The 27,473-nt window shown below is 45.0% G+C and overlaps 1 protein-coding gene and 1 long non-coding RNA gene across 7 annotated transcripts in view; both read right to left on the bottom strand.

Annotated features, from left to right (window-relative positions):
* The window catches only part of diaph2 (diaphanous-related formin 2), a 258,036-nt gene extending 246,904 nt beyond the window's left edge, over positions 1-11,132 (bottom strand). For 4 of the 6 annotated variants that reach the window (XM_029847329.1, XM_029847331.1, XM_029847328.1 and 1 more), the window contains exons 1-3: positions 10,998-11,132; positions 10,011-10,363; positions 779-811 (exon numbers count right to left, since the gene is read on the bottom strand). In XM_029847329.1, the coding sequence (XP_029703189.1) occupies positions 779-811; positions 10,011-10,094 (117 nt within the window). In that variant the 5' untranslated portion in view covers positions 10,095-10,363; positions 10,998-11,132. Of the gene's footprint in view, positions 1-778; positions 812-10,010; positions 10,364-10,795; positions 10,946-10,997 lie in introns of those variants that run through there. The other 2 variants (XM_029847326.1, XM_029847330.1) reach the window with 2 other exon arrangements.
* Positions 11,133-17,463: 6,331 nt separating this feature from the next.
* On the bottom strand, positions 17,464-21,423 carry LOC105417397 (uncharacterized). Its single transcript, XR_003890827.1, has 2 exons — positions 20,954-21,423; positions 17,464-17,666 (listed from the first exon to the last, which is right to left on the bottom strand). It is a non-coding gene; the product is annotated as an uncharacterized lncRNA (long non-coding RNA).
* Between the last annotated feature and the right edge of the window lie 6,050 nt (positions 21,424-27,473).

Genomic DNA, 27,473 nt, shown 5'->3' on the forward strand with positions numbered 1-27,473 from the left:
AAGAAGTGGAGTGAGACGTTTTGGAGACTGTCAAGATGACAGCCAACTTTCTAAGAACTTTGTTTTGAAATGAATCCAAAGAAGCTTATTAGGAAGTGACTTACCGTCACACCCACGTCTGGGTTATTATAACACAAGAGTTAATGTTTAGTATGAAAGCATGAAGGCTACATTAACGCATGCAACTGCTACTGGATGTTAGCCTAGTTCAGGAAAGTGGAAGAGAGGATGCATGTAATGAAAGACAGAGTGGATGAATGAATGAATGAAATAAGTTTGTCAACAAAAACACAATCCTGAAACTTTATTGGATGGATCAAATTGTGTCCAGAGAGGAAAAACAAAAAAAATGGGCTACTGTTGCACATTAGCATGGCAGCACATCCTAAAAATGAATGTAACCCTGCTTTTAAATGTCAGCTTTTTTCCCCCACTAAGGGTATTAAAAAAGCCTGAGGCATCTAAACAAAGCTTCGGATAATTACACACTAAATGATCTATGAGCAGCCCTGGATGCTATGGGCTAAAATTTGTTCAGAATGAAACATTTACGGAGGTTTTGATGCTTTAGGAGCACCAAGGAAATGGCAAGTGAGTGGGAAAGTAGGAGAATTGTTGATATCTACGAGCCAATGTTGATTTAATGGGTTTCGCCTTTGACACGTCTGACCCATCCAGGAATTTCAGGTATATTCCATTAAATCTCATGCAGTGTTGACAAAAACACGACTTAATGTGAAGAAAAACCAGCCACACAGAATTAAATTGAGCACCTTACCATATCATCTGCCAATGTTTTAATGTGTATATTCTGTTGGAGGGAGGGCACAATGTGAAAAATACAAACACCATCAAATGGCAAAAATACAGTATGCGCAGTATCCCACGCAGAAGAGCGGTAGCATGTGTGCCCCTCTTCTGGATACTGTCATTGACCCCACTGAGCATTAAAAAGATCAATTTTAATGCAACTATAAAGTGCAGCAGGAGAAGAGGTACATACATATATACGTATACATATGTGTGTATATATACAGTATATATATGTCTCATTTATTCTTTATTTGGAGACTGAGGAAATGAGAGTATCCTGGATACTGTGGGTGTGAATGATCCCAAACAATAAGTTCAAATATATTTTCAAGCGCAGACACTTTAAAACATTTAGCAACCATAGACCAGCACATTTAACCCCCACATCAGCCACAGGTGTAAAACTTTCCCACCACCCACAGGAAACATGCACATTAGTCTTTCCTGGTTTGACACTTAATGAAGCAAACTAAAAAGCTCAAGAGCAGCTCTTGTTGTGACAGTTGCTTTGTTTCCTCACCAAGCGAGTGCCTATAAACTCCACTCATCTCTTCTTTACCTTTATTTGATTAATAATCAGCCCTGGTAGCCTCGCGAAATAATCTGAATGGCTGCAAATTATTCCAAAACTCTCTTATCATCTCGGTTATCATCAAAGAAAGATCAAAGACTTGTGGCGCTAACCAGACCTCAGACGGCACACAGCAGCAGCGCCCCAACGCTGCGGCACCGGGCTGTGAAATGCTAATGACCGGGCATGTGTGAGGCCTCCACGGCCACAAAAATCACCCTCCAGCTGCAAGTTTCTCAACCGGTCAAAAATGGGAAAACCAGCACCACACCGGGCCAATTTACAGATCAAGGGTCGGGAACAAAGCCAGGTGGGATAAATGTCTGATGATCCATCTGCACAGCACCTGAAAGTCTGGTATTTGACCTGAACAACTTTGTTTCCTCCTTATTCAGTATGCATGTGTCATTAATCCCAGCATTCCCTCGCAGCCCAGAACTGTGGGAAACAATAGCTAATTTTCAAACGGAGTACTTCAACACTTTCTCATCAATTTAACAACAATCCGACCACTGTTTGGTTAATTGCATTGACTTGAGGGCCTTTCCTTACCCATTATCTTGGCAACACAGCAACAATGCAATTTAACATCTAACAATTAAGCTTGCGTGTCCTCTGGGCTTCTCTTGCTTATTAAAGTAAACTTTTTCATCATAATAAATGTTTATTGCATACATGTTCTGCTAAATAACCTAATCAAATTAGCTCTGGGTCCCTTCTTAATCAAGTATGATTACGAGTCCCTGCAGATTGGTAAAAATGATCACAAAGCAATGGGTGTAATGAACAGCCCTGATGACCAGTGTGCATATTTTCTGAATTTATAATATGAGTTATTACAATTACATTAAATCACACGATGGCAGGAAAAAGATTTTTCCTTTGGGCCCTCACGGAGTTTCTAAGGGGCTCTCAAATCACAGAAAAGACGAAATAACCGCAACAAATACACATCTAATGCACGTTTTTGTATTATATAAATGTGTGTAAGGGTCTGCAGCGTCCGGAGAGGCCATCCCCACGTGTGTAAAGTCACTCAAAGAGTCTTATATCCTCGATATAAAACTTACAGGTGGTGCCACGTGAAGCAAATTTTGGGATGGACAGAGCCTCAAACATGCCGTCGCAGCACAGCTTCTTCATAACCTCGCTTGTTATTAGCAGCTGTTTAAATGGACCGTCTGCAAGATGTCCTGTTTAACCGACTCACTGGAACTATTACTGTAAAATCAGAAGCCACAGTGGCTGTGTAAAACTTTCAAAATAAGAGTTTAAAAGGAAATGGGGTTTACTTTAATTAGTTCTGATAATAACGAAGGATTACAGCTACCTTGTGTCCCCGTTTAATAAGCTTTTAAATGTAATAGAACTTAGAAGTTGTTTCATTGTTGAGAAAACTGCGAGTAAAACTCCAGTAAAGTTGACCTTTGGTTCTGCCGATGGGTTAAAAGACAGGACTCTATTGTTGTCTTCTGAGAGCGAAAACAGGACATGAGGGTCCAAAATTAGAAAATCAATACGTGGGGGACAGTGTTTAGCAGCAGCGTACCACAACTGAAGGAATGTGTGGGAAACCAAACCGCAGCGTCTGTGCAACGCGGATGGCAGTTAATTATTTAAGTTCTCAGGCTGAAAATGTCACACAACACGAGCCTGTGACACAGTATTTTAACATGTTACACGCTGAATTAGTTGGCAATGATGTCGAGTTTCAAACGGCTCGTGTAAACACACGAGCAAACATATGGAATCAACTAACACATTCATCCTGTTGAATAAGAGAAAACAAAATGACCGTTGTCCTGATGCTGACATCAGCACTTTGGTGGTGCGGTGATGCTACTAGCTAGCTTTAGTTGAAACTGTAGTTGCCCATTACATCCTCCCCTTCCTACGTAAAGCATGGCGATAAACCTCTGCCAATGTAAAATATGGAATCGATGTGTCTGCTAATGCAGAGAGGAATCTAAAAATAAACCAGTAGAGAGTTGAACTGAAACCCATTAAAGATCCACCCAGAAAGCATCTGCGGTTCTGGACAGACAGAGCAATCTGGCGTGTGTAACCAGAGACAACGCGGCGCTTGAAGAAGAAAACAGAGGCTGTTTTTACCCAGAAATGTTCATTTACTCTGTAAAACCAGTCTTCCCTTCACATGATACACACAAATGTGTTTTAAATCCTCACCTAGCACTCAGCGCACGTCACCATCATGCTAAAATTGGTTTAATAGCATCAAATACCAAACAACTAACTGAATTATACAGACTAAACAAACCAAATTGCTTTAATTTATCTTATTACAGAGCCTCTTGAATGGGCTCCATTGTAAACATGCAGGTTGTGCTCACCACGCTGCTGCAGGAGATTCACAAGACACACCGACAGCATTTATCACGTTAATCTTTAAGTTTACAACGCTGAATTGTTCTTTCAACAGGACAGATAAAGGGAAGGATGGCCTGGTGTTTCAGGATGAAAAAGGATCCAAATGCTTCATGTCAGTCTGTTAAATTGATGCGAGCTGCCAGACAGATATGGCTTCCTGCTGAATATTATTCAGAGTGTTTGGTGCAAACATCTGGTTTGATTTGCACTTGCTCTCGTCTCCATTCAGATTTTGCTGTCATCGCCTCAGCTGCAGGGCATCAAGACTCTGTCCTCGTCGTCTCAGCTAGTTAAAAACCAGCAGCAGCCCGAATGAACCTCTTTTCACAAACTTTAAACCAAACTTCTTGTATTTGCTGGATCGTGGGCATAGTCTTTTTATCAAATAAAAATGTGACGAGTCGTAGGTTCCCAACCTCACAGCTTCTTAACACGAGACCCTTTTGCTCCTGAATTATTGGGCCCTGTACTGCCCGTTTCTCGGTGTGTTGACATATGTTTGCACACATTCGTGAACTTTGAATGGGAGAGGTAACGGCGAAACGCGGACACCAGAGGGGACAGATAAGGCAGCCTTAAGAGTCATGCAGACGCATAATACCACCTACATGTACCAAAGCAAAGCAACGACACAGCCGAGATTCTGAAACTCCATTTTCCGGTTGCTGATGCTGCTGAATGGCTTCTTGCGTCACTTCACAATTCCTAGTTGTGGAGCGAATGCAACCAGAAAAACAGCCCTTAGGGGGAGTGCCCCGGTTGGATACTTTTAACAACTGCATTCCTATAACTGCCGAGCACACGTACACACAAGTGTGTTGCTCTAAAGCAGCCGACTCACTAGTTGCTAACGGCAGTAAATGGTGGCGTTATTAGCTTGGTTTTTAGCTGGTTAGCCAAATTCCACACTACTTAGCAGTTGGGAGACCAGCCTGTGTCTGTGTTAAACCATATTAGAGGTGTGGCATGAAGGAGTCATACGCGTTGCTAACAAAACACATAAACAACAAAAAAACACACCCAGTAATCCCAGCAAAGATAATTCTACCATGCGCCATAACGGCAACCCTGTCCTCTTAATAAATTGGGTTAGGAAATATTTATTTACGGACATAACGTCATCTTATTCACCTATACAGATGAATGAGGTCCTGACAGAGGCAGTGATGACCTCCGGATACTCCAGCATCTCTTATTTAAATAGCTTGAGCAAACATTTACTTTCACACAATCTATTTTTTATTGAACCCTAAATAGAAAGACACATTTTAAGCCTTGTAACAAGGCTGTGATAACCTTGTTATTTCAGCTGAGCACCGGTTACAGCTTCCTGAAACTGCTACTGCAGAAAATGGGAAGGAGACAATAGCCGACAGCTGAGATGTGAATGGCTGCATTGGAAAGGCCGGTCACGTGACGGCAGACTAGCACAGCGCTGCGCTGCCCTCAGGTTATCTGGCTCTGGCCACGGCAAATTTAGGGCATGAATAGCCCTTCTTGAAATGTAAGTTAAATGAAGACGGACAGTGCGCGCTCCAGATGTGCAGGGAAACACCCATGTTTGTGTGTCATTAGCAGAGGTCTCGCAGGGTGAATCGCTGTCAGCCGGTCTGTCATCCACCACTGACCTCTTTCCACATTGCCCCAAATTGACTGAGCAAGTTTGTTCACCAAATCAATCCAAATACACGATGAGCCTGGTGTAATCTCTCGAACGACTCACTCCAGCGCGTGTTTGCGTCTGATTAAGTTGACGATGATGAAGATGCGTGGCGATAAAGAGGTGAACAGGTCCTCTCAGCCAGGGTTGCAGGAGACTGGACATCTCCCAGCCAAGCTGGAAACCCCCCCCCCATCATGCCCTAGATGGACGATGGTTACAGCTAAAACACTGGATCCCATTCAGGATTTAAATGCATGAGGCTGAGAAGAAGCACTTCTAGGAGGTTCGAGTGTTTTGGGGTTGTTTACGGCCCCGGTCTTCCCTCCTCCGAGCTTCCTCTGTCCAGCTGCCAGATTTTAAGCACCTACGTGTCTCCTGTTTCCTGCCCCTCGGCCCACGCTGTTCGATCATAATCACAGCTGTAAAGAACGGCCAAATAAAAGAATTGCAACTCTGCGCGTTGGGGCACAAAAGCCATGAGCAGATGGCAAAGACTCACCATCCAGTTGGACATGCTGGTAACCTGCTTCCAGAACAGTCAGTGGACACACACACACACACACACACACACACACACACACACACACACACACACACCCACACACACACACACACACACACACACACCCCGCTGTTTATGCCCACTCATCGCAGAGGCCTTAATTACTGTAATGACCAACCAAATGATGAGCATAATTGCAATCATTAAGGCACAATCTAATTAATAAGGGTTAATCGCAACTGCAAACATCCTCATCGACGTTGCGTTGTCAACCTTCCAGAGCTGAAACGGACTGTTTTCTCTTTTTGCTTCATTCTCATCCTGTTGCTTTCTTATTTATCTGGAGCACTTGTCTTATTATCGCCCCTCCGGCTCCCAGCCCGAAGGCAGTTAGAAAAATGATCGCTGCTGTAATGCAACTATTTTAACAGGAAGTTGGTGTCTGTGTAACTTGAAGCAACTTTCTCCCAGGTAAGATCTTTGCAGTATTTACTGCCCTGCATATTCTTGGACATATCGATCAATACAACATGTTGTGGCCCAGATTAAGGGGCCACATCAGGGCTGGTCCTGATCAGACCACATAAAGATCAACAGAACCATTTAACACTATTGAAACACGGACCAGAACGAGGGGGCCTTCGGGTTTATTTTACTTTACTGACTACCCTCAGGAGTCTTCTGCATGTCACCCTTGGCACCACTTCCCTTCCCAACGTGCTCAGTCCTGAACAAATGTTATTTGATTAATGTTACTAAAGGTTTGGACCAACGGGTGACGGCTTAGTGAGCAGTTTAACAGCAATCATGGGCAGAAGCAACGACCCAGCCAGCCCATAAACACCATTAACACTTGTTAACGTGACCACTACAGCCACAGCCCTTTGACTGCTGCATCACTAAGCATTTCCAGCCCTGCAGATGTTGACCACATGTTAGCTCCTGTTGCGTACCCTAAGCAGATCAGATAAACGACGCAGCCGTTACATCACTGACACGGGTCAACATGACAACAACTCTAACCCCGGATAAAGTTATAGGCAATCCAGTGTTAAATGAAGAGGACAGAGGGGAAGGAAAAGTGCCGCTGCTGCTGTCATGGCGAGAATAGATAAACAGAACATTGGTTCAGCTGGGAGCGTTTTTAACATTAAAGAGGAAGAATGTTCCGTTGCGATTTGAACCATCGATTTACACCATTTGCGAGATAATAAATGGTTAAGGAAAAGCTGCAAGAGCCATTAATGAACACTAAACTACTCGCTACAGGCTAGATTTGTGTAGCATCTGACCGGGGAGCAGACTAAGGCCTGCTGACGCACCTCCTGCTCTGCTGGTCCTGACACAACTCAAACGTTAAGTGCAAATTCTGCATTAGTGGCACTCTAAGTTAATCTTTTAAAAGATCAACTATTACATAGATGTGTGGGATGTCAAGAATTTTTCCAGAAAAACCAGGATCATCATGTGGTTGTTGTGCACTGCATCTGTTGTTGTTTCAGGCCCTGTAATACGGCACAAGACATCACCCTTGTTTCAGAAGTCAATTGATTAGGACGAGTGGTTTGGAGCTGCAATTTAAACGTCCAACATTTCTTACTTTAAATAGAGGAATATTGAACACAAAGTGCCTGAAGCCGAGCATAAATAAAACAACCTGGAACGGCGGGAGCGTGACGAGCAGCTGCTCAGGCTTTGGCTCATTTCTTCATTATTTATTTAACAGTGATGTGCCAACATTCACCGCGTTTACAGCACGACAGCTGAATGATGCGGGATTCTAACCATGTCATCATACCGGAATTTAAAGCTTCTTCAACACCTGATCACTGGGAAAAATACGGATGAAGAAATACGTCAAAGTTGCACCGTTCATTTGATTTTCAAAACCTGTTTGATACTTATGTAAAATAATCTCTTTATTCCGTGTGGTGCGCGCGTGTGTGTGTGTGTGTGTATTGCTCTGGTATGTACAGGATGTTAAGGGTAATTTTTCCTCCCTATTTGTCAAACTGACTCGGAACGCTAAATTCCTCTGAGCAGAGGTCATCCAGCCTGTTCTACCAGGCCTCGAGCTCTCACATCTAAAAAAGGACATGCTCAAATGACCACAAACAAGGCCAAAGTTTGAAATGATCTCCAAGTCTAAACCGCACGGAGTAGTTCCGGAGATCTCGGCTGTGGCTCCTGCCCACCACCTCCGCCCAAGGCCTGAATGGTGGCGCTGTGATGTAATCCTCCTGCTCGGGGACTTTTTAAGCAAACACACAGCTTTTAGTGTTTCTCCTGAAAGCTGATTAGCCAGTTAAACAGTGCGCCAACTTTACACACAAACCACGACATCCCGCTCCTTCTTTTTCACATGCGCACTTCTAAAGCGTCTCAATTTCCAGCGTCAAATTATTTACATGTCAGCAAACAAACTAGCGGATTATATATGTGTTGCCAATGAGTGAGGGATAAACAAAAGAGGGAAGGTCACAGACCCACCCAGGACTGAAAGACTGCTTCCTCTCCCAAATACTGTGTTCAGCCTTTATTGAATTCTTTTGCAACAGCCTGGCTTCCTCACATCTGTCTGCTTTGCTCAGAGGATTGGGCAACAGGGAATTAGCCTGGCATTAACGACTACTTAAGGAACCCTGATCTTCTGACTTGGTATCAGGGGTTTTTCTAACTACAGAACTACCTAAACACTCGGGACACAGAATTCCAGACAGCTTCTAGATGACTGGTTTCTATTTTATAACGAACTCAAGTAGCTGGGGGAATGGATGTCATTTCGGTCCACCCAGGGATTTCCTGTCTGGCGGTTACGGTGCTAGCACTTTCTCTTGCTTGTTAGGTGCAGGATCAGCTATAACAGGTTTGGGTCACAACCTCTACGCCTCAGTGTCTGAAGACAGCTGCACATCAGAACAACGGGAGACGCCGACTAAATAAACAACCAGCCTGTGAATGGTGTCGTTAGGACTCTTTAGCAGATGACTGCAATCAGTCGACTGCTCACACAAACTTTTGCCCAAAGTCTCATGTCGATAAGTAAAATAAGAGGCACAATGTCAAGACTTCTGTTTATATACTGCTGGTTAGGAAATGACGTAATCCACAAGTTTTCCACGCTTGTAGTTTTCGGGAAGGAACTTTTTTCAGCTGATTTAGGAAAATAACTTTAAAACCACTTAATAGTTACAGTTTTCCCCTCACATGTGCTCCACATGATCCAAATATGGCTTTTAGACGCAGGTCCAACTGAAATCCTGTTGAACAAATTAGTCATTAGAGTAGATCGATCCAGAGCCACGCACAGCTGCAGACAATGATTGGCATTTACAGAACCAGCTCAATGGAGACGGTCGATGACGTAACTTAGGGCTGCTCATTCTCCATGCTGTAAACTATTCCATTTGGGAAGGAATGGCAGGGAGGCTACAGCTGAAATGACGTGATGGGATACAACAGAGACTTGCGCCTACTTCAGCTGATAACCCAGAGTAAAACGAGTATTCGCACACACTTTTAAACTCGGTCCAAAACCACTGAGTCATCCTGCAACTGAACTTGGATTGAAACCCGTATTTAAGTTCAACTGTCACAACAAGAGCAGGCAACTGAGAGCTTTGAGGGGATGCATTTGCATGGGTGGAGCTGATGCAGGGAATGCATTAAAAGTAAAGCATGTGGTGAAACCCTATCTGTTTTGCACATCAGCTGCTTTTAGCTGATCTGCTTGCTTGCATTAAACCTGAGCAACACATCAATAAGAGCCTCGCCCTGCCCTGACAGCCATGTGCCGTTCGTGAGCCCTGCTGCAACAATGGTTTCACCAGCAGGATTACCGACACATGAATTACTATAAAACTATTAGAGAGGCTAAGTCTTCACGGCAATCAGCTCAATGAATCTGTTTCACGAAGATTAAAAGGGCGCAGTAATCAAAGTTACAACAAGTGGACTAGTGGCAACTTTTGAGGACTTAAGAACTAAGCAAGCCGTACTTGTGGGATTACAGAGAGTGACAGATCCCTGCGACCCTGCTTCCAGAAAACCGAGACGCCAGTCTGACCACCTACCAGCTTTTTGTTTCTACCCTCATCCTCGCCGGATTTCTTTTTGGAGGGTTTATTCGGGTCCTCTCCGCCGCTAGCTTGATCCATCCCGGCGTGTGCTCGCAGTCTACTAAATACTAAAAAGAAAAACTCCTCAAAGTTTGCCAACTCCCGCTGCAGGCTTTGACCGCTCGTCCCAAAACCATCCAAGTTACGTCTTTTCAGACTCCATTCCGGTCCAAACGCTGGAGATAAATTCGACTTGTGAACAGTCCCGGGACGATCCAAAAGTAGGGAAGAGGTGTGGTAGGATATGCAACCCGTCCCGAGGTCTCCTCGATCAGCTGTGTCGACGGTTCCTTCAGTCCAGATGCTTTCTGAAACGACCCAAATAGCATTTGATCACCGCACACCTTCGGATGGTTAATGCTGACTAAAGTCTCATCATAACACGTGTTTCCATGAGCTACCGTGCGTGTGTGGGGTCTACAGATGCCCCCATGATCGGTAAAACAGATGTAAACAAATGTGACACTGCTAAGCTAGCTCTGACAGCTCCGATGAACTAAAGCCGAACAAATCCGGTTTTTACTCCTAACGACAAAGCCTTGTGTTTGGAAACAATATCATTCCCAGACACACCAAACTTAAAACTGTCCACCTTTACATGAACAAGGTAGCAACCAGAATAAATGGCTTTAGATAGCATGTTTCTGTGCTGTGTTTCACGTTAAACTGGCGGGTTGAATATCAGCGTCCGAGCGCAAATAGTCAGGATTAACAGACAATTGTAATTGTGGAAAAATCACCGTTGTTCTCTCAGCTCGGAAGACTTTACACTGTTGTACATTTCCCCATGCTAGCATAGCGTTGTGGCTGCTGCTCAATAAAACATTGCCTGTTTTGCAAAGACAGCCGCAATCATGCACCTACGTCGATATGATATAGAGTGAAAATATAATAAATTACGTGTAATAAAAGTAAAAAAAAGAAAAATCATCCAGAGCTTACCTTCGCAACCAAACCTGAATGCCAGGCCCGTTGTGGCCCCGCCCTCCTCGGATTTAATTGGTGCGCCACACACGACTGGGCTGGAAATTCCGATGCTGATTGGTTTGATTTACTGTCGTTCATAGGCGGAGTGACGACACTGAGGAGGAGGAGAATACTATGACGCCGAGGTCAGTGTGATCTCAGCGAGCGGATAGAACTCAGACAGATTCCATCCATGAGTCTTTTACGAAAGGCAGCAAGCTGTGGGAGCAGGGCGGGAACTCCGTTTGTGTGTGTGTGTGTGTGTGTGTGTGTGTGTGTGTGTGTGTGCTCTATATATAGGCATCGGTGGTTTCAAAGGCACACTTGGTTGTGTGTGTGTGATAAGTGGTTAACCAAGTTACATAACAAAGTGCAGCGCAATAAATGCATGAAGAACCAACCAAGGTCTGTCTTGGTTTTCATGCAGACCAGTTTGTCCATGTTTTGTGTCATGATCGTTATGCAAGATAAGTTTGAATGTGTCACAGTGATTGGTTCAATGTGGAATTGTGCTGTGTCAGCATAAGAGCTTGCCATGTCTCTTAACAAGCTCCAAGCTCCTGGGTTTTTATCTCCATGTGAACACCACAGCCGGAGACTAAAGCGTAAGTATCAGACGTGTGTCTCAACTTTAACGTTCCAGATTAGTGTGGATGGAAGCCAGAAACACAGCAAAACGGAACTAATGGATGAGTCACTGTGCACAACTGGTACCACCACGTAAGTTGCACCAAATAAGGTTTCGTTGCCACTGCCAACACAAGCCAGAGGAACGTTTCTACCTCACCCTCCAGCAGCATGAGACCGGGCGCCTTATCTAAAATGTGTTTTTCAGAAACAAAGATGTTCTGTTGTCTTCAGGCCTGGCTACTTTGATGCTTTTGAATGCTAGAAAGCTAACGAAAGTGAAAGCTAATATTAACATCTCGACAGCACCTTCACATTTGATATGAACTGAAGCCAACTGTGATGGCCTCGACGTTAACACTGCCCTTTATGCTGACATTTCTATTTCTAAAAACAAGAAATAAAAATAGCATTAAACCCCTTCTCTGCACAAAGTGTCATCTCTCTTTTGATCATAAACATTGAGGGAAAATTGTACCCAACAAATCAACAGAGCCAAAACAAAGTCTCACACAAATTCTTTGGGAGGACTAGACAGGAAAATAGCCCTTCGCTGTTGCAGACCGACAAATAAATGATAGCTTGTCGGTTTGGGACATTTGTGCCTGTGTGGCGGAACCAGAGTCTAGCCTCAAAATAAAAGGCAATATGTAATTTAAGGTGATACTAACTTTAATATTGTGGGCAGGGAGAGCTCAGTCTGTTGGGAACTGGGCTGAGAGGCGGAGGGTTTTCAAGCCTTGGCGCAGACAAAACATAGAAGGTGTTCTGCTAGTAAGTGAAGGTGCCAGAAGACCTTCAGAACAATGCCGAGGTATCCTCGAGCAAGGTACCAAACCCACACATGCTCATATAGGGCCCTGTGACGAGCTGGCAACATAATCCAGGGGTGGACGCAACCTTTGCCCATTGTGCACCTTTCTGAAACTTTAAATACAATAAAATAAGCAAGAAAAAGACCAAATATTACAAATTTAGTCTATGCATGGATTTTATTTAAAAATACTTCATATTTCAGGTATAAACTGTTTGATTAAGAGGAAATTAGCTAGTTAGTTTGGAGATTTACAGTTTGTACTATGCCTAAATAGGTTTTGTTCCAGATTAAACATTGATGTTCCAGATTAACATTGATGTTGTTACTCTGATACTGCAGATAAGCACTTGAAGTCAGTAAATGTATCGTGGCAATTAGAGAACCCACGATCATAAATAAATGTTTGTTTTCTTGGCCCATTATCTTGTGAGACCGGTATTAATCCCCTTGTGTATTTTATTCATGTTTTATTCTCGCAGACGCATGGACGCAGGCACGAGCAGACAAAACCGCTGTGCTCCAGCAACACGTCCCGGTGTTTGTTGCTGTTCCTCTAAATCCAACCTTAATCCAGCGCCACTGATAGTAATCAGGCTGCTGATGCTGCGTCTGTATTTTCTAGCGTGCAGTGGAGTCAACAGCAATTTCAGAGAGCCCAATAAATACAAACAGCTGCTTCGGATGTAGGACGTTGTTTTCCCAAGAGTCATTTGGCCATTCCAAGATGACAGGCCACAGTCAGGGAAAAAAAATGGAAGATTTATTTATTTATTGGTCTGAATGCTCTCGCGCTCTCCAACGCACTCTCACACTCACACTAACCCATACACACACTTTTTACTTTGGCCCAAAAGGCCCAGCATGCTTTGCTCTATCGCGTAGCCATTCCTTTTTTAGTTGCATTTGCAGGAGACTTAAAAATACGACGTGATGGCAATAGGTTTAGAGTGGGGAGATGAAACAGAAATGAGGTGTAAATTATTCACCTCGCTGCACCCTGCTGTGCTGCAAGGCAGTGCCGCACTTCTTCTCCTCGTCCGCCAGAACTTACCAAACCACACTGAGCTCCACTCTTAACTCATGCTGCTCTTTGAAAACAGGAAACCAGCTGATTAGCCGTACATGTCCTCTGGTTCCATGCATCCTTTATTAATAACGTGAAAAAATGGAGCAATAGTTCGGTCAAAGAACCTTTTCTTATATAAACCTAGAAAATTCATTTATTTTGAATATGTTGCAATTTGTAAGACCAACATCAAGCACTTTTATGAGGAAATGATCCCCCCCCCCCCAGCTTTTTTATTTGTGTACTCATGAAGGTTACCATGGAAGCGATATTCAAGTGCGCCATTAGAAAACATGACAACATAACAAAGACGTGTCTGAAAAGGAACACAGATTGAGTTGTAAGATTCTAAAACAGACGTCTGAATAACGATGTGTTCCAACGGATGTAACATCACTTTTACTTGTGTCACGCTGGTCGTTTTACCTTTTGCAGGCTGCAAATTTGAAAAAATACCGGCAGGAGAAAAACATGAGAGAAGCCGTCAGAAAAGGTTTTGAATCAACAAATACTCTTTTAGCTGAGTCTTATTCTCCTCTTTTTTAGGCAGACGTGACCCCTGAACTCCCACCACAGAGCTGAGTAGCATTCAGATGTCACTGTCTGACATACAGCAACTGTACAGTTTCATTATCATGTGTTTTACTTTATAAAAAAAAAGCCTTTAAAAAAAAAAAGCCTTTAAAAAAATTGACAAGAGATAAACAAGTGTAAATATTTGCAAGAGCCACATTGTTTACAAAAGGAGTCAAATGCTGCTTTTGACAGAGCAGGAAAAGTCACACTCTTGTCTCATGGCTGAGGTGTTTTCTGCCTCTACATACCACAAAAAGAACCCTGGTGTCTAATTTAGGCGCAAGTGTGAGGCAATTGCGTCCCTAAACAATCCAGCAAGCAAGGTGTCCGTCATCCGTAGTGACAACCATTGTCCTGGCCAGGCAGAACGCTTGTAAAATACACGCCTCACAACATCCTTTACAAGGGTTAGGACCAACATTAATTGTTTATAGAGCTGGACAAAAGCACCGAGACACCCCCCAGACCCGGACTGCTACGTTTAAAGGACTTTAAAAGGCAATTATTCATTTTGAACTTGATAGCAGGCAGATTTACCAGTGTTTACCACTTTCCACTGAGTTGTTGGATTGGTTTTAATTGTCCCATTGTGGGCTTGTTTTACCTTTAAGCAGCTGATGCATGTTGACACAAAGAGGTGACCAAGCCCCCAATTTAAACTCATTGTTCCTTGGCTCCAGCCATACATCTTCTGGAGTCTCATTAATTTTAAGTTTATTGCATTAACTCCCCAGAACCTTTGCCAAAAACACCCCGCGAGGAGAACGCTCCCCTGCTCAGGGTGTCATCGTCGTAGAGGACATTGTAATGGCCGACACGACGGCACTGCTGCCTTCAAAAATTGGACCCGGTTCCAAAACATTTTGAGAAGAAAAACCTTCAGCACTTGGATTTTATTTTTGTATTCAAATAAACTTTGATGGTTAAATGGATGATTTTTTAAAAAAAATCTTTTGGAATGCCTGCTGCACTTTGTATGCAGACTGACGTTCCACTCAGCTCTTTTTCAACAACCCAATGTCTCCCCTTACCAAGGCTGCTGAAAAAAGGTCCTTGTCCAAAGTGTAAAAAAACCCCCAAAAAAACACTTTACATGCAGAGCGGAGGCTGCAGCAGTGGTAAACTGGGGGTCCGTGGCAACCAGAATTCATCGGTAAACTTATATTTTAAGATAAATTGGTTTCAACGAGTTCCAAACTTTCTGAGGAGTAAAAACAAAGCTCTGGGAAAGAACGTCGGCGACTCTAGCTTCAAAATCGAACATCCAATTACTCTTGGTTACTTTAGGCGCTAAAAATAAAGATGGATCTTCATTCTTTGACAGACTGGGAATCACTCATACGATCTGAATCAGAATTATACAACTAACTTAAGGGACATAACCTTCCACTCTCGTATACAAGAAAAGATGATTGTGCTCACCAGAGACCGGTGTTATAAATTTAAATGTGGAGCAGGTATAATATTCAATTCTACCAGTTCAACCAGCCCGTCAAATCACCCCAGCGTCACCTCGACAGCAACGACCTCGACATGCGTGATCATTCAGGGTCATTTTCAGATCAAACATTTGTTTGTCAGTATGAGGAAGCTCATGAGACTTAGAATCAACTAAAAGGCAAAGTTCCCTCCAGCGAGCCCCATTCCAAAGGAAAAAGACTTTCTCAGTGGCTCAGAGGGAAGGTGCCAAGTTGACAAATGTCTGGATCACACTGCGAAGGCAGAGCGGCTCTGTTGGAAAAGGAATGACAGAAAGAGAGAGACAGCCTGGAGCATTTTGGCTGCAGGTTATAAAAATCCTCACCTAAACCACAAATTTAGCATGTCCAGCCCTGTCAAAGTCCTGCTTGTGCAACCAGGTGAGAGGCAGTGGGACCTGGAAAGCAACACAGGACGGTAATAGTTTTCGGCAAGCTGCGTCCTGGCTTGATCCGACGGAACGCGGCACTCCAGGGCCTGCTGAGGCAGCTGCACCAAACATCTGGACGTGGAGCCACGGGGAAAGAGCGACAAAGTCTGTCCACGCAGCGGCAGCAGTCCGCCAGGGTCGCAAACTTTGCATACAGGGGTGGAAAACGCAGACTGCGACGTCACTCATGGGGCTGGCCTGAAGAGAAAGCTACCCAGAAAGACTGCTTGCAACTACCAGTACAACTACCAGCCCCTGCATTCATCAGTAGAAGGTTGTAGGTAATACAACACTTGTGGCTGGAGGCGAATCGCTATCACCAACCCGATTGCCCCCCTGATTTAGGCAACACAGCACTGTTGAATCACCTGTACCATTAGAACTGAGGACCTACCGGTACTCCTTGCACATGCCAGTTTCCTTGATAAATATTGCATTTGAAAGGTAACGTAATGACAATCGGTCCTATTACAGTATCATGAGGGCTGGAGATCGCCATCCAGACAAAGCGCTGAACTGTGGGTCCCTTGTTTACATAAAACGACTTAACGCGAGACACTGATGGCACAAACCACAGTTTGCCGAAGCCTAGTGTTGCTCTGAAGCCAGCAGAGAGATTCACTTTCTGTGTTTAAGTTAAGCGATGGCAGAATTGCCTCCTCTGCCCACATGGAGGCAGATTAGGAGCAGTACAACGGTCTATTTTTGGATCTTAAAACAGAATTTGAGCACACTCGGCCTTAGGAACACTTTTTTGTCTCTGAGAGAGGAAGTGGGCAGCGGTGGGACAGGAAACACAAATCTGATTTTCCTGGTGGAAATCTCTTTAGCCTACCAGTAATTTAGAGAGGAAAAACACAATGGATGCTCAACCATGAGGCTGAACTCCAGCCTGGAGGTCTCAGAACTTGGTGTCGCCCATTAACATTCAGCCTCCTGGAATATGAATTTACCAGCTGGAACTATACGCAGTGACCAGACATAATGTCCCCCATTTTGCAGGTAAAACGTCTCACTGGTCCTCACTGTGCAGCAGGAACACTCCAAACCCACACACACCTTCTATGTCCATCTTTTATTAAGGCTGAGCAAAAATAATCTTTGTCTACACACTACTTCCTGAGATTTTAAAATAATACAATTAAAAATGAGTTTTTTAATGCATCCTATTTCAACTGAATTGGCAGGAAAGTAGTTTAATAAGACTCCAAGAGAAAAAACACCAATGACAAATGTTCCTCTTTGGCATCAGTAAATTTGATAACGGTGGTTATGCCCAACTCACATCCTTGGGCTGACTATCTGTTCTTGCAGAGGGAGTTCAGCCCTCAACCCTCCTCATTTGTTCCTGCACCTTTCCAATTAGACACTGCTGATTGGCGGAGGTCCCAACAAAGCTCTGACACACACTCCTGACCCTCACATTCACACAGGGCTGAGACCGGCAGGGGGTTCATAGTCACCATTTATTAGCTTAGCAATGATGAAAAGAATGCTTCACTTCTCTCCTCTGCGTGGCTAAAAGCAGTCAGGTTATGACTTTCAGTAGTCGGGAAAGAATAAGAAGAATGGATCATTTGAAGACTGGTTTGAAGAAAGAGCCGAGAGGACACCTCCATCTCCGGTCTGCTGGCGTCCCAAGGACAAGATCTGTTGAATGCGTCAGAAATGGTCAAAAATGTTGGCCTACTTCCTTATGAGCTGCATAAATAAAGGAAGAAATACAAGGAATATGCTGCAAGTTTCACCAGCAGGGTCCATACAAACAGCCTCTGAAAGGAAAGGCAGCAATGGTTAGACAAGAGTGACATCTAGAGGTTTGGTAAACTCACACGTGCTGTCCTCAATCCAGCACGATTCCTCCATGTGACTGTGCCATTACTAGACCCTGACTGCAAGCTAGCCGTTAAACCATTTAACCTCCTTTAACCACTGCACTGACGCTGGCTGCGTAACGACGACAATCAAGCTGAATTAATTTGGCTCCAGGCTGCAGCCATCCAATTAGTTGTGCACAATCGTCAAAACGGAAACTAGTGGGCGCCCCGAGGCTAGAAAAAAACAGCGTAGATGGCTTCATGAGGCATGGCGGAGGGGATGGCGGCGATTCTACCGTCAGATGGCGCAAGGTGAGTGTGCAGGGAGGAGCCCGTTAAATCACGCCAAAACGGAGCGGAAATCCAAAGACAAAACGATATCCTGAAACTGATCAATAACAGAGAGCGAGTCAATATAAAAGCCCCACAAAAGCTCCCCTTTGTCACAAGAGTGACGCTGCATAAAAGCAGCGGCTCAGCACTGACCCAAACCTTGGCCGGCACCCCCACATACCAAAAGCACATTCGAACGAGCGCATCGCGTCGGCGGGTTTTGTAGTTGCTTTTCTCACGTCTCCACTTCCTGTCCACACTGGCAGCCTTCTCCGGGCTGCGACACGTCCCTCCCAGTGTTCCCAGCAGCGGGGACTCAACCAGTCGGTGGGTAGTTTGGGAAATGGCCAGTGAGGCATCACCAGGGCAGGACTAGTAGATCACGGATTGGGTTTGGCCTCCCCCTTGCTGACGGTGCCCAGGTTGGTCTCTCCACCAGCGAACCAGTCACCTTATTGTCACTTCTCCTCACATAGAGTCGTTTACAGCTTAGGGGGAGCAGGGGAGCCATCCTCCCTGGGAAATGGATGCGCAATCACGGCCCTTTCCTTGAAGGTTATTACCCACATTTCTTGGCTCTTCTTCACGGCCGCCGCCGCCGAGCCGATGGGGGGAAAATGACAATGGTCAGGTTTGCCGAGATGCTGCATTAAGCCACAAGTAGGAGAAATAGCTTTGACACCACAGGCTCTTCAAATCACCACATTGAGCCGCCTAAATGCCACAGCAATAAGGAAGGAGACAGGCTGCATTTTTCATCACAGAAGGGGGGCTCGTTTCCGAGCGCGAGAGGCTGCCGCGTCGTGCCTGGCACTTTTCTTGGACCGGGGGAGGTGAAGTGTTGTCAAGGAAGAGCTTCACAGCAGTGGAACAAGCTTTCATTAGGCTCAAATTGAAGGATTTGGCCATAGCTACAATTCCCTCAACCACCCCACCCCACCCCCTAAACAAGAAATAATGGTCAAAAACAAAAAGATGGAATGACAAGAAGAACATTAGCCAGTTAAACTGATAAGTAATCATCTCTTTAAACTTAAGGTGTGTTTCACCAAAATGGTTTGACACCAACAAGGTCTATAGGAACTGATCCATATGTAAAGCCTGTCATTGAGCTTTTCTAATAATACAGATATACACAAGACCAGGCTCTTCAGGGGCACTAATTCAACTGACGCGTTCATTCCCAGCACGTCAGACACGTTTCACCCAGTCCATCCTCGGCTGTTAAGCTGTTACTACTGGAAACGTATTACGAGGCATCGTGTTTTCATTAGGACTCAGTTCACATCGTCATCATCACTGCACGATTTAATCCGCCTCATTCAGTTCAATTAAGAACTCCGGAGGATGGGCCAGACACGCGTGCCCATACGCACACGCAAATGATAAAGAGGGAGAAGGAAGGGGGGATGAAAGAGTCCACAGTTGGGGACAGAACCTATTAAACTCCCCCTTTCAGCCCATTTTACCCACCTTCTCATGAGTGGAAAATGATTAACTAGCTGATTTAGTTTTTTGAATCTTATTCAACATATGTCCTTGGAAACCATCATTTACTGAGCTCATATTCATCCTGATTAAAAGCTGTTTGCAGGAACTGGTTTTGTGCTTCCCATTAGTTTGGCAACACATTTACCAACCAAACCTTCCATAAAAGCATTTGCTATTATTAACATGCTTATTTCTCTATGTTTTTACCCAAAAATATAAAATCCTTTTTATTTAACAAAAATGCTAAATGTGGAGTGCAAGTTAATAACTACGATATGCTAAATGCCAGCTAGCTAACACAGTCGCTTTGAATGAAGAGGTTAGCTTCTCTGACCTTCTGATGTTCTAGACGTGCTCATGGAATTGTTCAACCTCTAGTGTTCAGTATTCAGCATCTATTCATGTTACAAACTGTATTTGCATATTCTTTTAAATAATTCTTCAGCTTGCAGTGACTTTTCTCAGAGATTATACTCGAAAATTTTCCATTCCTGTATCTGGGAGAGCCAAAGGCAAAAAGAAGATGGACAGCTGCACCACCCCTTTTTCACCAGGCAAATTAAAGTTTTATTAAAAAAAATAAGGAAAGCATCCGATGAAGGCAATAGTAGCTGGTTTTACATGATTACTGGTCGATGGCATTAAAACATAAATACATTTGCAAGATAATCACAAAGTAGCTAAAGGTCATCCTGAACAAATAATATTCCACCAAATGTAAAAAAGAAGTCACATTAAGTAGTGAGATATGCTAACACATCCTGACTTTGAAACTTTCCATTTGTGTCATTAGAGACCATTTCCCCTTGAAAACTCTGCCTGATAAACATCTGGGAACGAAATCAAAAAAAGTCAGTCGCTCAAAATTGCTGCTGCTCAGGTTGTCAAATGCTTGTCAGGCACCCAGAAGGACACCGGATGTTTGGTGTGCGCTCCGTTTTGGAACACGGTGGGTTTCATTGTAACAAACAGCTTCATATACAAGGTTTGGCAAATGGATCCTTTAAGCAACACAATTTGGAGTGAGTGATTGAAGGTCACACATTAAGTAGTTGCAGAGATGGTGGAGGGGCGCGGAAATCCTGCACCACATTGCCCCCTTGTGGCGACACTGTCCAAATCACCACTTTGATTTATATCAGGTTGTATTTAAAATCCAGCAGTATCATTGTCCTGAAAACATTAGTCTCAACACATTTATATCACCTCATAATGAGGTTTCAAGGTTGAGGAGCGAATGTAAGAGGACATTTTAGCACAAAGTCAATTAACCCATGTGTTAGTTCTGACACTGACCTTCAACAGAATTTAAACTGCCACTGAAAGCAAGGACAGTTTCAGCAAAATATTGCACCAGCTCTTCTCGACTGAATTTTCTAGCCCTGCGATTAATGGGGTGGAAAATCATCAGATTGTAAACAGGAGCAGTTGGTTCGCCGTCGTCAGGGGCCAGGGAGTGGCACAAAATGTGACTAATTAACCCAGAGAAATGATCCATGACCCTCGCAACTGCGTGACTCCGAAGACTGAAGGCGACTTTCCCCACCCGAAGCCGCAGGGGAAGGGACACCCCCGCAATGGCTATTTACCATATTAAGAGCATGTCTTCCGAGGCATTTCATCTAGTCTAGGTAAAAAGAACACACACGTTCTTTGATGCAGCAGAACTGGACCCAATAGCACGCAATCAACATTGAAAAACCACAAAGATTGTAAAGAAAACGCGTTAGTGAAGCAGAGAAAGAAAGAGTGATTGTCGGGCAGTGGTTGTTTCACTTTAAAAGCACCGTTTATGCAGATAATTTCGCCACAAAAAACTGCAATAATTAAAAAAAACACCAATGTTGTACTTACTGCAGTGCAACGTAAATGCAGTATTTATTCATCATACCTGAAAACAGACCAGGCCACTCAATGACGTCAGTAAGAAACCCACCTGACACTGATATTGATCATGGTGTGGCTTATTTAAGTTGCAGTTTCCCTACCTGCCAGCTGGGGGCAGTAAAACGCTGCGAAAAGCCTGGACTTCAAAGACCCGCAATCAAAGAAACAACTGTACTCTGTTGAATATTCCCTCTGAAATCCCTAAAGAGGAAAGAAAAGCACACACTTGTGCGAAGTTGTCTCTTTAAAGGAAAATATGCACGAAGTTCACTTTCCTTTAATGTGGTGACTTAAAAGAGAGCAGACAGAATATAAACAGAATAAAGAAAAAAACAAAGACAAACACAACACAAAGGAATCAAAGAAAACAAAAGAGCTATTTGAATTTCTAACCCTCGGAGTCAGAGAATATTGTACATGAAACAAGTTCAGATTATTTTCCTTGTTTCGTGTGTGTTTAAGGCCACAGAAGCTACATAAGTGCGGGCTCCTCCTGCCTGTGAAATAATGCTCCAGAAGCCTTTCACTGCAGTCATTCTGCAGGGAAATGTAATGGCGATGGCCTGTAAAACACCTGTGGAGATGCTGCTCCGGAGGGAGGGACGGGGGGGGGACTTTGTGCACAGAAATATTCAAATTCCTCACTCACACACAGAAGACTCCCTGATGGATTTGCCGTGACATTAGATTTGCACAATCCCGCTCCGATGCACAACGGGAAATACGCAAACACGCGAGGGAGCAGCCAGAACTAAGCCTGTGAGACTGACACACTCCAGCTCTGTCGGTTGTTGCCTGGAGTTAAGTCGTCACCTAAATTGACGTGCTGTGTCTTTGTGCCCTTAGTGGATTTCAGTTATGCCAACTTCTATCTTTGCGAGGACTGACACAGATATAAAGTATTACCCAGCCCCTGACTGCAACCCTAACCATCCCACCTAACCCTGACCCCGGCCTAAACCCAATTCTAAACCATAAAACCAGGTCTTAACCCTCAAACAGTCCTTTGGAGTTGAGAGGATCAGTCTAAATGTCCCCACTTCCCAAAAATGGCCTCACTTTGCTTCCAGAAAGTGGATTTTGTAGTGTGTGTGCATGTGTATGTGTGTGTTCTTGTACCTGCTACGGTGTGTGTGTGTGTGTGTGTGTGTATGTGTGTGTTCTTGTACCTGCTACGGTGTGTGTGTGTGTGTGTGTGTGTGTGTGTGTGCATGTGTGTGTTCTTGTACCTGCTACAGTGTGTGTGTGTGTGTGTGCATGTGTATGTGTGTGTTCTTGTACCTGCTACGGTGTGTGTGTGCGTGTGAGTGTGTGTGTGTGTGTGTGTGTGCATGTGCATGTGTATGTGTGTGTTCTTGTACCTGCTACGGTGTGTGTGTGTGTGTGTGTGTGTGTGTGTGTGTGTGTGTGTGTTCTTGTACCTGCTACGGTGTGTGTGTGTGTGTGCATGTGTATGTGTATGTGTGTGTTCTTGTACCTGCTACGGTGTGTGTGTGCGTGTGTGTGTGTGTGTGTGTGTGTGTGTGTGTGTTCTTGTACCTGCTACGGTGTGTGTGTGTGTGTGTGCATGTGTATGTGTATGTGTGTGTTCTTGTACCTGCTACGGTGTGTGTGTGTGTGTGTGTGTGTGTGTGTGTGTGTGTGTGTGTGTGTGTGATTAAGCCCACATTAGCACTCAGCAGCTGGGGCCTGGCGTGGCAGCCAGCAGAACACGGCGCCACATGATGAATTTTTGATGCTGCGTTCTGTCCTGTCCTCCTCAGCTGTATCGCCTACATGATACGGAACGAGATGTTGGTAGCCAAGTGAAACCTGGGTGACCTCTGGAGGGAGAAGGGGACAGACGGACAGGCAGAAAGGTGCCGCTTCTGCACTGACGGGCGAAGTGACAGAAAGAATCAGATGACTGAGACAAGCGGCTGAAATGAGTTTCCTCCGTGGGGCAGGGCTCAGGGCGCGGAGCAGACTTCCGAAAGGCACTTTCACTCAGGCTGCCTCTCCACGTCAAGAGGAGCCAGCTGAGTAGGTCCGGGCATTTGGTTCGGATGCCTTGCTCACGTCTCCCCGGGGAGGTGTTTCGGGCATGTGCACCCTGAGGGAGCCCCCGAGGCAGACTAAGGAGAATTTATATCTCCCATCGAGCCTTGTTGTTCCCCCAGAGGAGGGAAGAAAGGTAACTGGAGAGAAGGTGGTCAGACCTCAGAAAACCAGAGCAGAACCCGACGTCCGTGCGCATCCATTATTCATGAAGCAAGAATGACAAACATGTTTACTGTTGCTAGAAAGTGACCAGAGTGGGACTTGTTGGATCGTTGGGTGGATCCTCAGGTGCCCCCCTCACGATTCATGAAAGAAGAGTTCTTTCCTTCTGCGTTCATCACATCCTACTCCGACGAGACCTATTGGTCTTGTCCCCGGGGGTCCGTTAAGAAAACAAGTATGCTTCGTTAGATTTTAGAAATATCATGATCTGGTATTCCAGAATAGCAACAAAAATCACAGTGAGAGCAGACTTACATGATTTACAGTTGATTACAGATTTGGTTCTCTTGTCAGGGAACATTAATGATTCATCAAACTGTGCTATTTCATGTTTTTGCCTCCAGTTTTGAGCCTAAAGTTTCTGTGCCATGTTTGTACAATAGACCAAAGCTTGAGTAGTCTTCTCTATAATAGCTACAGTTAGAACACACCAATTTTAAAGTGTATCAGAAAGTCCCTCTAACATTGAGCCACGCGCCGGTGGACCGGAGGACCAGGTCACCGCGTTCATTCCCCAACAATGCAGCTTCAAGAACACTTTGGGGTTTAGTGTCTTCAACTCAAGGACACTTTGACAGTGGACCACAGGGGATTGAACCAATCACTCTCTTATCACCCTCTACACCTGAGCTGCTGCCGCCTCAATTTTCCAGCATTGTCAGCCGCCAAAGGTTCTGTGATGAGAGACATTTGAGGACAGGCGTTCAGATGTCGAAGGCTGTAATCTCCCCAGCAGATGGGGACAAATCCTACACGCTGCATTAAAGGCTTTTGAGCCAGGCCTGAAAGTTCTTCTGTCCATCTGCCTGTCTCCCAGCGCTCCCAGCACAAACCAGTCCTGCTGCTTCAGGTATTTGTGTTCAAAACGAGCGATTTTGCTAGAAAGAAAAAAGGAAAACATTCAAAGCTGTATAAAATGAAAAAAGAAGGTGCTGTTAGAGAGCCAGAGAAGGAGAGAACCTGGAGCGTTTGGTGAATGACCACAGCTCCAACCAGCAACTACCAGGGAGCTGAAATCAACTCTTCCTGCCCTCGCTGCCTTCAGGCTACAGAGGATGGACAATTTCATGGAGCTGCAGTGGCAAAGGTTGGTGCTGAGACTGCCAAGGCCTCAAATGCTCTTTTTACGCTTCTGCACAACGATTTTTGTTGCTGTAGAAATAAACTCGCTGGGCTTCCCTCCTAAAGGACCAAAACTCCTGATACCTGATCGGTTTAATCCTTCTTCTCCAAACGGGGGCCAGATCGATAGTCGCCATTAGTAACAGCCCCCCGGGGCCGGTGAAAATTTGCCATCACCGGTTCTTCGGTGCGCTCCTCTCCAACAGAAGTTGTTTAATGAGAACGGGTTTGCCGCAAGGGACGCACAAAAGAAAGAGCTGAGCGGATGTTTTCGAGGTGGACAAACATTGACGAGTCTCTATTGCATTCCGCCGGGATTGTTGACGCGGCTCTTTCGGCTCTGGGCCGTGCGTCTTTACCTTGAACGTATGTGAAGAAATCAGCTCCAGACAGCTGCGTTCCCTTCAGGGCGGAGGTCTTGTCCAACACCCGGGGAGTGAGCGGACTAAACAACCAGGGTTTATTCCATCCAACCAAAGATCACCCAGCTGATGTCTGTACGATCCCATAAAGACATTTTAGGAACAACACGCCGTTGATCTGCAACGCAGCCCGAGGAGGAAAATCCTTCCATCTCATTTCTTTTAACCTCCACTTGTTTCTCGTCTGGGTCAATGGGTCATCAATCCCAGGTGTCATCAGGAGAGAGGCAGAAATACACCCTGGGGAGGTCATTATTCCATCCCAGGACACAAACCATTTATGATTCAGGAGCAGTTTAGAGTCTCCAGTCAAACCAGTGTATATACAGAACGGAACCCGGATGCTTTGGTGGAACTAAAACTGGCTTTACGACCGCACCAGTGGACCTCAGCCTATTTTACTGTAAAAACTAGACATTGAGCTGCACTCCAGGTCTCACAGTGAGGTTTGATGGGTGTCATGAAGAGTGACCCGTTGACCAGAGAGCAGTGACGGTGTCAGTCACCGCGTCGGTATTCCTCCCAGATCTGCAACACGAAGATAGAGGAACACTCCGAGCACTACGGAGCATGCTCTTCGTGTCCACCGCTGCAATCAATATGTTCTGCGCTGGAGATGCCATCACTGGGGAGCCTTTTATCTGTAATGGTCCACCTGCAGGTCCTCCATGGGCTGCAGAAGATAGCAAAGGTTTTCGCCACTTTCTGACCCTGAACATCTGTTTCCCGCCTTTTTAATCCCGTTGTCTCCAATGGTTTGTCCTCCCTCGTTTCATCTGAGCCCTCCCACGGCTGTGGCTGGGCCCCCTCCCCTCCCTTCCTCCCCAACTCAGAGAATGAACTGTGTGTTCATTAAAAATGACACTTGGAAATAAACAGTCTGCCGTCGATGGAACGGAGAGCAGGCGGCATCATTCTTCATTCTACAAAGGAGGAGAACGCAAACAGTCATCATCGCGGCGCCGCTATCGCCGCTAATCTCACTCTCCTGCTGTCACCTCGTGAAATTCAACAACCTGAGCGTGCCTGCGGCTGCCCGCGCCTGGGCGCGCGTGCTGGCCACGATGGCATCGACGCGTGGAGGCAGTAATGGGCAACTTCATGCAATCAGATTTCAGCCAATTTGCTGGCACACTCGTGTAATGTGGAAACATTTTGACTGTGCCAGGCCAATGAGGTGTTTCAGACACCTACTCTGAGAACCTGCGACTCTCCCGTGGTTCTAGTCAGAAGGTACACGACCTCTATAATGTGCTCAGTGGTTCTGCTTAGGGGTGAGGAACACGGGAGCGTTTAAAGTCAGCCTGGGCACCATGGATCACCCGATGAGGCAGAGAGCAGAAGGTAGTAAAACCTGAGAAAATGGATCTGCAGAATTAGCCACCGGGGGGAAATCCCTTTTCCAATACAGTGGACGGTCCATTTGTTAAGTCCCTGAGGATGAGGATGGGGGATGGCAAGGAGCAGGAGCTCAACTCATGCCGCGCCATTACTGTAGAGCGGCGTGCACGAATGATCGCTGCTGACCTGCTGCCACCCTCAGTGTACACTAAAGCTCCACATCCGTAGGTCAGAGGTCGCAAATATCTTATTCCTGTGTTGATACCATTACTTACCAAAACCCCATTTTTCTGGAGGTGACTGTCTGGGGTTAATGTTGATGCATCTTTAATGTTATTAATCCCCATCAGAGGAAAATGACAACATTGGAAGATGCGCAATTATGATGAATTGGATTCTGGACTCATGATGAAAGTGGGTGGGTTCTGGAAGAAACCCATAAATGGCAGCGATCCACTGGCTGAGCTGTAGCTGCCTCTGTCGTTCTAGATAGTTCCCATCACTCTGGTGTCGGCTCAAGGGGTCTAATATCACGAGTGACAGATGAGCTCTGCTAGCCACTGGGCGAGGATTAGCAAAGCCTCTCTTACTGGACGCTACTGCTCACCCAGGCTACAAACGTCTTCCTTCCTCAATGTAACGTAAATTTAATATTTGCATGGTTAAATTAGCTTTTAAATGTAAATAAGATGATTCCATTTATTTTTAAACATAGTCTATGAAAGAATTGCATTGTGCAGTAATATGAAGTGTCTTGTTTAGCATATAGAAACTAGTCAACA

This window comes from Takifugu rubripes, chromosome 14, assembly GCF_901000725.2.
Source record: "Takifugu rubripes chromosome 14, fTakRub1.2, whole genome shotgun sequence".
NCBI classification, from domain to species: domain Eukaryota; kingdom Metazoa; phylum Chordata; class Actinopteri; order Tetraodontiformes; family Tetraodontidae; genus Takifugu; species Takifugu rubripes.